Source organism: Zonotrichia leucophrys, chromosome 22 (genome assembly GCF_028769735.1).
Source record: "Zonotrichia leucophrys gambelii isolate GWCS_2022_RI chromosome 22, RI_Zleu_2.0, whole genome shotgun sequence".
In the NCBI taxonomy this organism is placed as follows: domain Eukaryota; kingdom Metazoa; phylum Chordata; class Aves; order Passeriformes; family Passerellidae; genus Zonotrichia; species Zonotrichia leucophrys.
In genome coordinates, this window is record NC_088191.1 from 2,449,825 (window position 1) to 2,466,265 (window position 16,441).

A 16,441-nucleotide genomic window follows, 5' to 3' on the forward strand; every position below is an offset into this window, starting at 1 on the left:
CTTACATCTCCCTTGGGTGGAGGGGTGATGGGGAGGGGGCTCAAGCTCATCCAGGCAGCACTTTGGGAAGATGATGCTCAGCTGATTTTAGGGAAATTCTGGTTTTTTCATGGCTCCAGTGCTTTAAAACAAAAACAAAAACAGCAGCAGCTTTGGAAGGTGATGTCAGGCTGTGGAGAAGAATTCTGGTTTTTCATGGCTCTAGGCCATAAAAAACAAAAACAGGCAGCATTTTGGAAGATGATGCTCACTGCTTTTGCAAACTTTTTTTCATCTCATGTATTAATTAAAAAAAAAAAAACCAAAAAACGGCAGCGCTTGGGGATGATGCCAGCTGCTTGGAAATCCGTTTTCAGCTCAATGCTTTAAACCCCAAAAATCAAAAACAACACACTTGGAAGAGATGTCAGCTGCTTGTGAAAATTGTGTTTTTCATGTCTAGCGCCATAAAACAAAAAACAGGCAGCATTGGAGGATGATGCTCACTCTTTGCAAATTCTGTTTTTATGGTCCATATAATAAAAAAAAAAAAAAAAAAAAAAAAAAAAAAAAAAAAACAACAGCAGCACTTTGGAGATGAGTCACTGTTTGGGAAATATCTGTTTTTTTTCATGGCTTATGCCATGAAAAAAACCCCAAAAAACAGGCAGCACTTTGGGAAGATGATGCTCAGGTGCGTTTGGGGAAATTCTGTTTTTTCATGGCTCCAGCGCTTCCCATAAAAATCTTCCAGCACCCTGCACCCCACAGGGGCCTGGATAGGGTGTGGGAGGTGGCTGGCCATGCATGGAGGGAGGCTGAGAGCCTTTAAAGGGTTAAACTGAGGCAGCTGAAGCAGCTGCAGCATCACCGGGGCCTCCCCAGCCTTTTGAAACCTTTTTAAACGTGTCTGCCTGTTGCTGTTTCCCGGTGTAAATTAAATCGATCAGCTGCACTCTGCCCACGCCCCACCCCCTTTAAATTAAGTAGAGCTTTTAATCAAGTGATTTATGTTGAATTTGCAGGCCTGGATTAAAGTGGCAGCCCAGGCTGGGGGCAGGGCTGGGGGGCTCCATAAATCACAGAAATCACATAAATTGCATAAATCACAGCTCTCTTGGCGCAGGGAGAGCTGGAGTTGGTGTTTACATCATCCCAAACCGGCTCCTGCTCATTTCCTGGGGTTACCAGGAGGGCGATTAAATATGATAATAAGCAGAGCAGCTGCAGCAGAGCTGCTGGTGCTGCTGCCTGCAGGGCTGGGGAAGGGGCACATGAAGGTGGGTACCCCTGAATTCCATGGGGACACAGCATGAGTCCGAGGTTTCCCCGCAGTGGACAAGGCCAAGCATGGTGCCCGAATCCATGGACGATGAGTTCCAGGTCTGCCTGGCGATGCCAGAGAATCACCCACAAGATGCCGGTGCTCCTTGCTGGGTGGAGAAGGGGCACATGCAGCTGGGTGCCCCCTGAATTCCATGGGGACACAGCATGGAGGGTCCCCAAGGTGCCGTTCTGGCTGATGCCCAGCACAAAACCACCCACCTGCACACATGGGGACACAAAATAGAGGGTCCCCAAGGTGGTGCCCACCAAAAAAATCACCCACAAGATGCCAGGTGCTCCCTGCAGGGTGGAGAAGGGGCACATGCAGCTGGGTGCCCCCTAAATTCCATGGGGACACAGCTTGGAGGGTCCCCAGGGTGCTGCCCAGCAGAAACCACAGAGGACGATGGCACAGAGCTGCCTGAATGCTGGAGCCCAGCAGGAAGGTTCAGCTCCTCTCTGCTCTTCCTGCTAAGCCATCCTGTCCATGTGGGCAATGTGGGAGATGGGGATACCCCAAAAGTGACCTCAGCACCCCACAGGTCCCACCCAGGACCAGAGCACCCCCCAGATGGACCCCTGCAGCCCCTCCAAGGTCTGTGCTGAGGAGGGAGATGGGGCAGGATCCCTTGGGAAAGGGCTCCAGGGCCATGAAGGAGCTGAAGGTGCTGCCCTGAGGAGCCCCCGAGCGGGTGGGGTGTGCTGGGTGCCTGCTGAGTGCTTGGCTCTCACAGCATCCTTTGTCTTCTCCACTCCTCTCCCTCCTCGTTCTCTCCTTTTAAAGCCCTCGGGCTGTGCAGGGCCGGGACAATCTCCTGGCCCCAGCCCAGGCTGTGGCTGCTCTGCCAGGGCTCAGCTGGGCTTTGTCACCCTGCCAGCCCTGCAGGAACCTCCTGTGCCACTGCACCTCCTGTGCCACTGCACCTCCTGTGCCACTGCACCTCCTGTGCCACTGCGCCTCCTGTGCCACTGCACCTCCTGTGCCATTGCACCTCCTGTGCCACTGCACCTCCTGTGCCACTGCACCTTCTGTGCCACTGCACCTCCTGTGCCATTGCACCTCCTGTGCCACTGCACCTCCTGTGCCATTGCACCTCCTGTGCCACTGCACCTCCTGTGCCACTGCACCTCCTGTGCCATTCCACCTCCTGTGCCACTGCACCTTCTGTGCCACTGCACCTCCTGTGCCACTGCACCTCCTGTGCCATTGCACCTCCTGTGCCACTCCACCTCCTGTGCCATTGCACCTCCTGTGCCACTGCACCTCCTGTGCCATTGCACCTCCTGTGCCACTGCACCTTCTGTGCCACTGCACCTCCTGTGCCACTGCACCTCCTGTGCCACTGCACCTCCTGTGCCACTCCACCTCCTGTGCCACTGCACCTCGGGGCAGCTCCCACAGCTCCGAGCAGGCTCAGGGTGGGTGGGGAATGATCCCCCAGCCCCCTCAGCCACCCCCTATCCCCGTGTCCCAGCCAGCTGTGGGGTCAGCAGGATGCTCCAAGGGGCTTCCAAGGGACCCAAGGGGTTCCAAGGGGCTCAAGGATGTTCTAAAGGATACAGGGATGTTCTAAGGTGCTCCAAAGTGCGCCAAGGGATGCTCCAAAAAGGCTCAGGAATGTGCAGCTCCAGCCCCCCAGAGCTGAGCAGAGCCAGATGTGTGCAGCTGCAGCTGGGGCACACAGCTCCCCCCAAACCCCCCTGTCCTGGGCATCACGAGGAGAAGCAGGGTGGGACCAGCCCTGGGGACACCTTGGGACGTTGCCACCTGCATCCCATCCTGCTCCATGCAAGATTTGACATCTTGCCCCACTCGATTTCAGGCTCCTCTCCTTTGTTACACGTTCACAGCAGAGGCAGGAGGGCTGCAGGAATGTGCTGCTGGGATCCGGGAGCTGTAAATCCCAGCCTTTGTTGTGCTTGGGCCGCACTAAATCACCGCCTTTCCCTCTGAATGCTAATGTCCTCCAAAAGTGCTGACCGGGGCATCTTTTCCCTGCAGCTTTCAGGGGAAGAGGCTGACGCAAGGCTCGGGGCTGGCGCTGCCACAGGAGCAGCATGCAGCAGAAATCCAGCAGAAATTCCCTGCTCCAGGGCAAGGTGCTGAGGCAGAGTGGAAATTTTCCAGGGTAGAAATCCATTTTGATTCAGGTGGAATGTACATCTTTGAGTTAAATCTGTAGTTTGCTGTTTAGTGTGACTGACTGTTCTCTCAGACAAGAAATAAGGGGGGAAAGGGGGGCAGAGAGAGCAGGACAACCTGGCTCAGGAGTTCTTTCTGAAGAATTAGTTGGCACAGGCATCTTTTATGGAAAATCCTTTCCTTAGGAATTTTCCTCCTGAGAAGCTGGGAGGCCTCAGGAACAAAATGTAAACATTGATTATCTGCTGCTGTGGAATGCAACAGGTGCATCTGGGATTGGTCTCATGTGGTTGTTTCTAATTAATGGCCAATCACAGCTGGCTCAGACAGAGAGTCCGAGCACACAAACTTTGTTATCATTCCTTCCTATTCTATTCTATTCTTAGCCAGCCTTCTGATGAGAACCTTTCTTCTATTCTTTTAGTATAGTTTTAATGTAATATATATAATAAAATAATAAATCAAGCCTTCTGAAACATGGAGACATCCTTGTCTCTTCCCTCATCCTCAGACCCCTATGAACACAGTCACAATTAGTGGCAAGTGAAATCAGTGGAATGAATAGGTATGAACCTATGGTGAAATTGCATGTATATATATTTGAGAGGGAGATAAAAGAGGATCTGGAGTTCCCTGACTGGATTCCCACATGAGTCCAGCGCTGTAATAAACACACCGGCTTTACAACTCTCACAGAATTTGTGGAGTTTTGTTTCTCTCCCCAAAACAGCGCTGGGACAGACATGGGCACCACAACACCCAGCTCCAGGCTGGAGCAGAAAGAGTGTGAGGATGCCCTGGGGAAGGATAAACAGGCAAGAAGCTGTTTCTCCAGGCTGAGGGGAGATTGGAAGGTGTTTGGCAGCGGCACGGCTGGAAAAGCTCTCCCCACGCCAAAGCACACACAGCTTGGATCTCTGCAGCGTTTTGTTCGCCCGGCGCTGCAGAACAGAATCCTGTGATTTATGGGGCTCCACGGGGGACGTTTCCTCCCCTTGCTTGGAAGGTCATGCAGCAGAATTGCTGCTTCTCTCTCCCCTCTGCAGGGTTCTGGGTCCTGGGAAGGTGCCTGGGGTCCCTGAATGCCAGGCAGAGGTGAGAGTGGGCACATCCCCAAGTGAAGCTGAGGAAAAAAGCTGGCTGGTTTTTTGATGTGAAAATGGGTTTGTTCAGAGGTGTGGAAAGGGTCTCTCTTGCCTCTGCCTGCCCCAGGCTGGCTCCCCTGGGAAGATGGAGGCTGGCACAGCCTGTGCTCGCTTCAGGCTGAACACAGGGCTGGTGGTCACTGCAGGACATCCAAGGAAGAGAGACTGCCAGCTTCCAGATCTTTCTGAATTGAAAACACAGGAGGTAAACGCACACATGAGGCCTGGCACACACACCAGTGTGCTGTGGTGGTGCCCAGCTGGAGGATGGGGATGTGGGAGGCACCAGAGCCCACCCAAGGCTCACCCACAGCAGGGCAGTGCCCAGGTGATGCCAGGGCTCCCTGCCAGCCCCTCTGCTCTCTCCATCTGGGAAACCTCTCAGCAGAGGAATGTGCTGCTCCGGCGCTGGCTGGCTCTGCCTTCATCCCGCCCAGCCTCCTCCTCTCCCTCCGCCCGGAGCAGGGGCTGAGCCCTCGGAGCCATGACCTGATCATTTCACCCCAAACCTCCCCGGGGTACCAGAGAAAGCCAGGTGGGTTTGGGAGTGGAGCAGCCCCGGGCTGGAACAGCAGGCAGGAGAGGCAGCAGTGACTCCATGTCACAGACATCTTTTATGGAAAATCCTTTCCTTAGGATTTTTCCTCCTGAGAAGCTGGGAGGCCTCAGGAACAAAATGTAAACAATGGTTATCTGCTGCTGTGGAATGCAACAGGTGCATCTGTGATTGGTCTCATGTGGTTGTTTCTAATTAATGGCCAATCACAGTCAGCTGGCTTGGACTCTCTGTCCAAGATAGAAGCTTTTATGATCATTCTTTCTTCTTCTATTCTTAGCCAGCCTTCTGATTAAATCCTTTCTTCTACTCTTTTAGTATAGTTTTAATGTAATATATATCATAAAATAATAAATCAGCCTTCTGAAACATGGAGTCAGGTCCTCATCTCTTCCCTCATCCTCAGACCCCTGTGAACACCACCACAATCCCCAGTTAGGGTGGCATTGTGAATATCCCAGTTTAGGGTGGCAGTGTGACATCCCCAGTTTAAGGTATAGTTTTAATGTAATATATATCATAAAATAATCAATCAAGCCTTCTGAAACACAGAGTCAGATCCTCGTGTCTTCCCTCATCCTCAGACCCCTGAACACGCTCACAACTCCACAGCAAGGTGTTATTTTATTGAAACAACATTTGTTCCATTTATTAGACACAGATCCAGCACTGTGGGTGGGCTGGGTGAACAAGGAGAGGCTCAGGGACAGAGCTAAGGACACAGGACACCTGACAGCTGGCTCTGTGGTGCTGCAGGAGCCTGAGGCCTTGGGTTTAAAGTGCTGCTCCTACCTGAGCTTGGAGAACTGGCTCTCAGTTGGGTTGTTCTAAAGGCTGGCTGACTCTGGAAGAGACATTTCATTCCTACTTAGCACCAAATCTAATTTTACAGTAAGTATAAATATATACATATTTAAAATCCATAATGTGAGTAATTTCTCAGTATTTACATAGGACAGAGTAAAAAATTTTAACAAATGCTAAAAACAGCTTTTCAGAATCCTCTGAGAGTCTGGCAAAAACTGAGCATGTGAGGAGTGACTTTGCAAGTGTGGAGAGCACTTGGTGTGTGTTCTGAGCCTGGTGAGGATTATCCAAAGCTCCACCCTTGGGAGAGGTGTGCAGGTCCAGGTTGTTCCCTCTTGTGACCCAGAGGGATCCTGAAAGTGCAAGTCAGATTCTGTCACAGTGTGTGGCTCCTGCACAGCTCCCACACTCCCAGGTGAGGCTGCTCCTGTCCAGCAGGGCCTGAAGCCCTTCTGATCAGTGCTACCACACCAAGTGCTGCTCCTTCCCTTCCTGTGGCCACCTCCTCAGTTAAACTGTGGCCACGTGGGTTGTTGTGGGCTGGTCACTGGCTAAAACACCCAAACAGGACCAAGAGCCTGAGCTGTGACCCTCAGGACAAGCTGCTGGCCCTGGCTGTGTGGGGATGTTCCTGCAGAGGATTCCACACTGCAGAACAGGCTTTGCTGGAGCCCAGCCCAGCTTGTTCTGTGCACAGGCCATTCTAACATGAAAAGCTGCCTTTGCTAAGCACAAACACCTGCTCAGGAACAGCACAGACAGCAGCACCATTATTAACATATTTACACCATAAGTTAAAAGTAGCAGGGCAAGGATCCAGCACAAAAGAGATGTCTGGGGCCATCCAGACAGCAGTGGCCTAGTTGCTAACAAGCTTGGGACAGAGAGAGAGGCCCCTGAGGGATACTGCCCTCCTTGTGCAGAGCAGCCTCCTGGGAAATCCCTGCTCCCTTTGCAGGTGTGGAGATGGAAGCTGCTTCCTCCCAGTGCTGCCTCCACGTTAGACTCCATTGGCACCAGCCTTGCTGCTCTGGGATGCTTCCATTTTGGTCTAGGGGCAAAAGAAAAATGCAGATTTTAGGCAGTAGGAATGTTTTTTGAAATTCATAATCTTTTCTGAAGGTGTTTTCCCATTTAGCATGGGAAGCTGCTCTGGAGAGGAACAGTTGATAAGGAGCAAAGTTCTTCAGGTTAAAAGAGACAGGAGTCTGTCTGGACTCCCAAACTTGCCTTAAGCAGAATCCTAGATGTGCACATAAGCACCTAAACTAAAATCAAATATTCCCAGAAAGAAAATGGGCAAAACAAAGACAATCACTGCAGAAATATTTTTACAGCTACAAACTGCCTCTTACCCTGCTGACCCCAAGGGAAGGCTGGTCTGTCCCAGAGGCCCAAGGCAGATTATTAAGGAAGAGTGCAAGGTTACATCAATAATTCCCCCCAGTCTGACTGCTCTCTGCCATGGGTGGTATCTTTGTATTGAACAGCCCCCAGTGCAGCTCTCATCCAGGTCCTGAACTCAGCAGCATTCACAGCACCCTGCACCCCAAACTTCCTCGGTTTGGCTGCAAGCTGTGTGAAGAACAATCCCTTTTGGGAGTGTAAGAGCTCTGACAAGCTCACCTCTCGTGGGGGAGGAGGCTTCACTGATGCTTCAGAGAATGGCAATTTCTCTGTTGGCTGGGACACAAATTCTTCAGTCTTTAAGGAAAAAGCAGCTGTAAGTCACAGAACCCTCTCAGAAAGGCCCAAACTCCCCAGGCCCTAACAAGGCTGTTCCCTGCTCACTCTGTGAAAGCTGTGCTGGCATTTCCATTGTTTCCCCAGCACAATTTAACTATGTGGAAATATTTCTGGCAGTTGATACAATATTCTTTGATTCCTGCTGCTGCTTTTATCAGCTGGGACTAATCTAAGGAATTCACTGCAGTGTGATGCTGAGAACCATATGCTCTGGCTTTCTTACTCTACATATTTTGGCTCATTTTGTCCCAGATAACAAACTCAAATTCACTAAGAGGGCTCAAAACAAGTCCTCTTTAACTGGCTCCTCTGAGCTGAATGTACCTGGGCTGAGGCCTGAAAGAATTCAGGTTGAGGTTGAGTCCTCCCTGGCTGGGAGCCAGCACCATGGTACTCAATAACCAGCTGCTCCCAGGCACAGCACCAGCTCTGCCACAGCACATCCCTGCTCCCTCCCCTTGCCTCTCAAATCAGAACTGTGAGATTCTTGGGGGGAAAAACACCCACACAGTGCAAGAACAGACACTGCTCTGTGCTGTGCTGTCAAACATTGGGTTTGTCCAGCTTTGGAAAGGTTTGGTCACACCTAATCCCCAATCATTTCAGCACAAGTTTTCCTGCTTGCAGATTGCTGTTTCTAACCTTTCTTCCCTGTACAACAGAGGCAGGATCCAGGAGGGTCTTCTGACCTTCAAGCACAGATGTCATTCCAGCAGCATCAGTTGTCTGCCAAAGAACACAGAGTCACAACTTCAGTCCACTTGTAGGCTCAGAAAACAAGATTCTATCAAAGTCCTTCATTTTTATAATGCATAATGGTTGAGCTATTAACCTAAGAGCTTTATTCAAACCACTTGCCTTGCTCTGTGGAATGGGAACAGATTGTGGCTTTACATCTATTAAGTACAAGGCACGGGAAAGCAGGAGGAGGGAAGAAGGAATGTTCTCCTTTAAATGCAGATCCAGCCACTGTTGGAAAAAAACAGAAGGAAAAATTGCTTCATATTGGCTCTATGTAAGTATTTATTAACACAACACTCTGTCCTTAAAGCAATCTTGAGTTTGGATAATACAGTTTTAAGTAACCATAATGAGAAGAAATGGGTCTGAAGAGTTAGGAATAACCAAATAGAACCAGGGCCAGATAAGAGCAAAGTGAAGGGGGGGTTTCTCTTTAGTCTAGGACCCTTCATGCCTTAGAGCTCAGCTCTGTGGGTAAGAATAATACAGTTTTAAGTTACCATCATGAGAAAAAATGGGTCTGAAGAGTTAGGAACACCCCCACTTCAAACCAGATAGGAGCAAGGTGGTTTTCTCTTTAGTCTAGGACATAATCTGGATCCTTCATGCTTAGAATCGCTTAGGTGAGGAAAACAGTTTTAAATCACATAGAAAGAATGGTCGAAGAGCTAGGAATACCTCCACTAACTTGCTATCTGGCCTGGTTCTATTGGTTTCTTAGTCTAAAATATCTGACCCTTCATGCCTTAAAGCTCAGCTCTGTGGGTGAGAATAATGCAGTTTTAAGTTACCATAATGAAAAGAAATGGGTCTGAAGAGTTAGGAATACCCCCACTTCAAAAAGAACCAGGGCCAGATAGGAGCAAGGTGGTTTTCTCTTTAGTCTAGGACATAACCTGGACCCTTCATGCCTTAGAGCTCAGCTCTGTGGGTCAGGATCAAACTTGAAATTCATGCATGAATTCTCAGGAAGCTGTGCCTGCTGCACCTCAGCATTGCCTGGAGCCTGTCCTCTGATGAATCTCACACCTGCCCAGGCCAGGGCACACTCACCTGCCCCAGCTGCTCCTTCAGCTGCTCCTCAGAGAGCCCCACTGAGCGCATCCCTCTGGCCCTGCAGGCGCTCTGCAGCTCCGCCACGCTCAGCCCACTGACCCCTTCCTTGGCAATCATCTGCAATGAACAGAACATCCCCATCCAGCACAGGGCAAGCCAAGACCCTGCTGCACCTGAAAGGACTTCTGGAGGTCCTCAGTTCAATCTCCTGCTCAAAATTACTCAGTATTTGTGCTTTGAACCACTTTAGGGGTGGGATATTCACAGCCTGTTCCACTGTTTACCCACTCACTTGATTGAGCTGAAATTTCCCTTGCTGCAACTTATGGCCACTAACTCTGCACATGTAAGTCTGGTTCCATTTTCCAAATAACCCCACTGCACATCAAAAAGCATCTCTTTTTTCTAAGTTAGCATGACCAAAAGGAAAAGTTCTAGTGGCAATATCTGAAATGCCACCTCCATTACAGCTCCCCAAAGACTGCAAGGCTGCAGGGAGGTGAACTCTCATTCTGTTTTCTTCTGGGGAGGGTCTGACTCTCATCAACCCCAATTTCCCCTGTTCTGAGGGGTGTGGGCAGCTCCTGGCTGCTGCTGCAGACCCACCTCGTCGTCGGCCTTGATGCTGCGCAGCCGCATCAGCAGCTGGAAGCGCAGCAGGTTGTTGGTGCCCAGGGCCTGCAGCTCCAGCAGCTTGCACAGAGCCACCAGCTGGGGCCTCTCCAGGTGCTCCAGGGTCAGCTCATCCTCAAAGATCTTGGAGAAATGCACAATCTCCTGTGTGCTGGGCTGCTGGCCGCTGGGACGGACCTGAGGGGAGGCACAAAGAGCCCTGAGTGGGATCCCCAGCTGGAACCTCCCCACCTTCCCCCTCCTCACAGTTAAAAGTCACAGTGAAACTGTTATTGAGTGGTCATTGGAATTTCCAGGGGGTGAAATGTGTGCCCTGCCAGGCTGGGAATTCCTGTGAGCAGGGCTGGGACAGAGCTGAGGGAACACACAAAGCCCTGAGTGGGATCCCCACCTTGGAACCTCCTCCTTTCCCTTCCTCACTGGGGAATTCCTGTCCTTGCTGGAGACACAGTTAAAAGTCACAGTGAAACCCTTATTGAGCAGCCACTGGAATTTCCAGGGGGTGAAATGTGTGCCCTGCCAGGCTGGGAATTCCTGTGAGCAGGGCTGGGACAAAGCCCTAAGTGGGGTCCCCAGATGGGAACATTCCCCCTCTTCCCCTCCTCACAGGAGAATTCCTGTCCCTGCTGGAGACAGCAGGATACAGTGGGATCCTCAGCTGGGAGCCTCCCCTCCTTGCCTCCTCACAGTTAAAAGTCACAAGAGCTAAGGCAAGGCACAAACAGCCCTGAGTGGGATCCCCAGCCGGAAACTTCCTTCCTCTTCCCTTCCTCACTGGGGAATTCCTGCTCTTGCTGGAGACACAGTTAAAAGTCACAGTGAAACCCTTATTGAGCAGCCACTGGAATTTCCAGGGGGTGAAATGTGTGCCCTGCCAGGCTGGGAATTCCTGTGAGCAGGGCTGGGACAAAGCCCTGTGTGGGATCCCCAGATGGGAACTTCCTTTCTCTTCCCCTCCTCACAGGAGAATTCCTGTCCCTTCTGGAGACAGCAGGATACAGTGGGATCCCCAGCTGGGAGCCTCCCCTCCTTGCCTCCTCACAGTTAAAAGTCACAGAAGTTGAGGCAAGGCACAAACAGCCCTGAACTGAGCAGGATCCCCACCTTGGAACCTTCTCCTTTCCCTTCCTCACTGGGAATTCCTGCCCTTGCTGGAGACACAGTTAAAAGTCACAGTGAAACCCTTATTGAGCAGCCACTGGAATTTCCATGGGGTGAAAGGTGTGTCCTGCCAGGCTGGGAATTCCTGAGCAGGGTGGGCAGGGAGGCACCCAGGGAACAGCCCCTGACAGCTGCTCTGTCCCCACAATCCTGGTACAAATCCCCTGCTCTCTGCCCCACCAGCAGCCCTAAAGGTGTGTGTGTGTGCCATGGCTGCCATCCTACCTCGTGCAGGTAAAAGGAGAATTGTTTCTCTTTTCCTGTGTCTGCCTTGTTCCTTTTGGCCATCTCTGTAATGGTCTCCCTCAGGAACTTGGCCAACTCCAGCCTGGCATTCAACTTCTTCTTCAGCTTCTCTTCCTTCATTTGGGAAATACAAAGTTATAAATCAGAAAATGGAATTGCTGTGGACATTTTTTCTGAACCCTGTCTGTAGCAGAGCCTTCCAATTGTCCCACTCTATTGAATTTTTGGGGGTCCCCAGGATGAGGTGAGAGATGAGAATTTGACTCTATGTTCTTAGAAGTCTCATTTATTATTATATTATTTATATTATATTGATATTATATTATTTATATCACTTATATTTATATTGTATTGTATTTATATTATACTGTAATTATATTATATTGTGATTATGTTATGAATGCTATACTAAAACTATACTAAAGAAAGAGAAAGGATACAGAGAGAAGGCTTAACAAGAATGAATAATAAAAACAGCAGCCCTGCACAGCTGCCCAGATGTTCTGAGGAGCTGGGGACACTCCACAAACCTTTTTTGACTCCGTCTCAAACGTGGAGGGCAGCATGTCAGGGAAGAGCTTCAGGAACATAGGTAACAGAAACTCCATGAAGGGAACAATGACAAACACCAGGAAGGGAACCAGCCTGAAGAGATCTGCACAAGTTCTCAGCAGCTGCAGGGAGAAAAGCACAGCAGGGATTACCAAAGTGTGCCCAAAGAAGGGGTTAAGCCTCTTACTGCATCACTTTATCCAGGTGGTGTTGATAGCAAAAGATTTTAAAATCATAGAAAATTCGGGGAGCTAGAAAGAAAATTAGGCTTAGTAGGGGAAACGTTAAAGGTGGGCCCTGGGAAAGTTAGATTAGATATTATATTATATTATATGATATGATATGATATGATATGATATGATATGATATTATATTATATAATATTACATATCATATATTATATATTACATACTACATAATATATAAATTATATATTACATATTGTATATATTATATAAACAATATATTATATATATTACATATATAATATATATCTTATATATTTTATATTATATATATTTTATATACGATACATTATATATAATATATAAATTTTATATCTATATTATATATAATAGATGATACATTATTTTAAATTATATATATTATATAGGTTATATATTGTATATGTTATATATATAATATATATAACATATTATATTACATTATATATACAACATTACATTACATTACATTATACTATATCTTGCTAGATGATGTGAAACTGCACCTGTGCAGACAATATATGATAAATGATATAATTTTTAGATGTGATTAGATATAATAATTGTTTAAAGAAGCATGAGAAACTATTTTAGAGGTTTGAGGGGATCATGAGAAATCCATGCTTGGATGAAATGAATGCATACAATAGAACAATGTAAGTTCAATAATATGTAATTAATAGGATATATATTTATATGTATATGTGTATATATATATGTAATTAATAGGACATATATAATATGTAATTAATAGGATATATATTTATATGTATATGTGTATATATATATGTGTATATATATATATAATGTATATATATGTAATTAATAGGACATATATAATATGTAATTAATAGGATTGATAGGATATAAAACATGCTCAGCTCAAAACCATGCTGGAGTCAGATCTGGGTCTGTACCCCTGACCCAAACAAAAGCACCTGCACATAATTATTCTGTAACTCTGAGTTCCTGAGCACTAACACCGTGGCACTCACCCTTCTCCTCTCCCTCCTGGTGAGCACCTGCCCGTGCAGCAGCCTCCACACCATCCTGGCAGCCACCTTGGTGTCGATCCAGAGCAGGTGGAACCCATTGTAGTAATGCTTCAGCTCATCCACGACCCTCTGCCTCAAAGGTTTCTTCCCTGCAGGAGCCACCACCTGCTTGGCCAGGTTTTTAGCAGCTTTAGCTCCCTGATTCCTGGGTTTTCCATGGGGCTCCCCTGGCAGCTGCTGCTGGGAGCTGCTGCAGGTGTGCAGGGCGTGGGCAGGTGAGCGGGGCAGGCAGGCTCGGCGTGCCCAGGGCTGGCTTTTGGAGTCCCTGCAGCTCCAGCTGAGCTGGGGATCCACCAGCTGGACCAGAGCAGCGGCTGGGGAGCACGGAGAGCTGCAGTGAGCCAGGAGACGGGAGCCCCTGAAACTGGAGAGGTGTTTGGGTAAGAGCAGGGCAGGAAAACCCAGTCCTGAGCAGCCCAGACCCCGGCACAGAGCCCAAAATACCCCTCTGTGGGTTTGATTATGACCCATGCAGCAAGTTATCAACCTTAGATGAAGATCTGCAAGCCACAACAATTTAAGTAGAATAACAGTGAAGTTATCACAGTGGGGAAAAGTAGATTTTGGGGTTTCTGGAATGGGGGTTCAGGGGGGCAAGATGGAGGGAACTGGGTGTGTCCAGCCTTCCTCCTTCCTCTTCTTGGCCTCCACCTTCTGCTGGGATGGTGACACATTTAGATTGGTTTAGAGTAGAAGCTCACTGTCTAACACAGGTGATAGGTATTGGAAAGTAATTGTAAATATTGTACACGTAGTTTTCAGTATAAAAAGATAACATTGCCCCGGGGCAGGCAGAGTCCTGCTGGACGGACCTCGGCAGGGCAGGAGGAAAATTTTTATAGATAAGACGCAATAAACAACCTTGAGACCGAGAAATGAAGAGCTCTGACTTCTTCTTCAAGCGCCGGGCTGGGAAAAGAGAGTTTGGAACTTTTCTCGAGGTCACTGTGAGCAGCTAAAGATCCCGACACCGAGGCATCACACCCAAACCGGCCCCGTGAAATCGCTTTTGTGCTGACAGCCCGATCCCCCAGCACCGACCGGCCGTGCTGTGCCCTCCCTGACGGGGCAGCCCCGCCGCCACTCCCGGTGCCGCTTTAACGGGGAATGGATAAAAGCTCCGAACCCCCCCAGGCCCGTCCGACCCCGCGCGGGCTCACCTGGCTCTGGCCGCGGCCAGCAGCGCGTTACAGCCGCACGCAGCCATGGCAGGGCCGGGCGCGGCGGGCCCTCAGCCCCGGTAGCGGCGGGGGGCGGCGGCAGCTCCGGCGGGCGCCGGGGGCCGCCGGGGCCCGGCCGGCCCCATCCCCGAGCGCTGCCGCGCGCGTCGGGGCCGGACCGGGGGTTGCCGCGCTGCCTCTCTCCGGTCCCGGTGCTCGTGCCAGTACCGGTGATGCCGATCCCTGTCCCGGTGCCCCGGTCGCGGTACCGGTTCTGCTTCCGGTTCCGCTCCCCGCCCCTCCCACCCGTTCCGTCGTACCCCGCGCGTGCGCTCCTCTGACCTGTCGCCGCTCTGTGGTGAATGCGCCGTGACGCCATCCCGCCACGCCACGCCCTGCTCGGCCCCAACCAATCAGAAGTCAGAATCACTGTCCTGCCGGAAGTCTGCCCAATAGGAGCGCAGTGGGGCGGGGCCTGACCCGAGGAGCCCTCGGGAAGCGCCGCTGATTGGGCGCACGAGCCGTGACGTCACGTATCGGTGGTGTGACGCCATCGCGAGACGGGGGAGTTGTGCGTGACGTCAGGCACGTGGCGAGACGCTCCGGACCGGCCCGCGGGGCCCTGAGGCCTCGGGCGGAGCCGCAGCGGAGCCTTAAAGCACATCCAGGATGTGAAAAATGCATGTACGTTATGATTGACTTTTTGCAAATATTAAAGTGAATATTAGATGTGTTGTGTTAGAAAGTTATGCTGTGTTAATTCTCTTAAGTACTGTGTTAAATATAGTTTTAGGTCATAAAAAATGTTAAAATAGAACCTATGCTGTGTAAGACACATTTTAAAGAAAGGACTCGCAGCGAGATAGCAGCCACAGGACACCTGAATCTTTCAGAGAAAAAGAATTTATTGCTCCATTATTAGAAGAAACAAACTTCTTCCCACCTTGAAGGCGCTGTTAGGATTCAGAGGAAGAAGCTGACACTGCCTAGACAGAATCCTGTGTTTGAGTGGAGTTTATGCATCATGTATGAGGTGTATGAATATGCAACAGGCTGTTGCTTTTAAGGGTTAATCCTTTGTTAATGTGGGTCCTTTTTCAGGCTTATTTTGCCCAGAAAAAGGTACCTGGATGTCCGTAACTCTTTATCTGTATTGTCTCATATTGTCCTAATTCAAATTGTCCAAATTATTGTTACTCTTATTGTATTACTATTTTTATAACCATTTTATTACTAGTAAACCTTTAAAATTTAAAAATAACAAGTGATTGGCATTTTTCACAGCTGAGGGGTGGGTGGAACACACTGACAGCTCAGAAACGTCCCCAGCAGGTGAGAGGTGACTTGATCCCTTGACATTTTTAAGGGCCCTTCCAACCAGAGGTGTTCTGAGATTCCATGAAATATTACCCGGTTTTCAGAGACTAGAGGAGAAAAAGCAGGTCATTGCCCCAGTGAAAAAAGGGTCCGGAACACTTTGGTTAATGGATGCCCAAACATTGAACAGTGTTTTAAAAAGTAGAAAATAAAATGGGGTAAATGGGTGAAAAAGGGGACAGAGCTCCCAAGTCTGCTGCCAGAGATCCCAGTTTAAAGGGCTTTAAACTGGGCTTTAAACACATTTAGATTATATATAAAAGAGCTTTTCCTATGAGAATGAGGGACACAGATGAGTCTCCTGTCCTGTTCTTGAGGAGACTCATCTGTGGATGTTCCTGTGCTGCGCACAGGCCTTTAGGAAGATCCCTGCAGTGAGAAGCAGAATCACTTTTTAAATTTCCATTCTTACAGCTCTCCCCAGCCCATCCCCTCGTCCCTCTTGTCCGAGGAGCCCAGAAATGGACACAAATCCCGCCCAGTCCCCCCTTGTTCCCATCTCCCCCAGGGGTCACGCCGCCGCCACACCGGGCC

The 16,441-nt window shown here is 49.4% G+C and overlaps 1 protein-coding gene across 3 annotated transcripts; it reads right to left on the minus strand.

Annotated features, from left to right (window-relative positions):
* Window positions 1–5,754: 5,754 nt before the first annotated feature.
* LETM2 (leucine zipper and EF-hand containing transmembrane protein 2) lies at window positions 5,755–14,813 on the minus strand. Of its 3 annotated transcripts, none has more exons than XM_064731103.1 (10): window positions 14,531–14,813; window positions 13,311–13,728; window positions 12,070–12,213; window positions 11,519–11,653; window positions 10,106–10,309; window positions 9,497–9,616; window positions 8,561–8,671; window positions 8,345–8,428; window positions 7,583–7,660; window positions 5,755–7,007 (listed from the first exon to the last, which is right to left on the minus strand). In XM_064731103.1, the coding sequence occupies exons 1-10, from the start codon at window positions 14,575–14,577 to the stop codon at window positions 6,957–6,959; spliced, it is 1,392 nt and encodes a 463-aa protein (XP_064587173.1). In that variant the 5' UTR covers window positions 14,578–14,813; the 3' UTR covers window positions 5,755–6,956. The 3 variants fall into 3 exon arrangements, with proteins under 3 accessions (XP_064587173.1, XP_064587172.1, XP_064587171.1); XM_064731102.1 differs by having other exon boundaries at window positions 13,311–13,734; XM_064731101.1 differs by lacking the exon at window positions 14,531–14,813 and having other exon boundaries at window positions 13,311–14,363.
* Window positions 14,814–16,441: the final 1,628 nt, after the last annotated feature.

What these genes read in the sequence shown, in the direction of transcription:
- LETM2 (XM_064731101.1), bottom strand. Translation starts at nt 13,841, where the DNA reads ATGGGTCATAATCAAACCCACAGAGGGGTATTTTGGGCTCTGTGCCGG. An exon ending in TCTCCTTTTACCTGCACGAG is followed by an intron (nt 10,310 to 11,518) that starts GTAGGATGGCAG and finishes GCCTCCCCTCAG; the next exon opens with GTCCGTCCCAGCGGCCAGCA. An exon ending in CTGTTGTACAGGGAAGAAAG is followed by an intron (nt 7,661 to 8,344) that starts GTTAGAAACAGC and finishes TTTTCCTTAAAG; the next exon opens with ACTGAAGAATTTGTGTCCCA.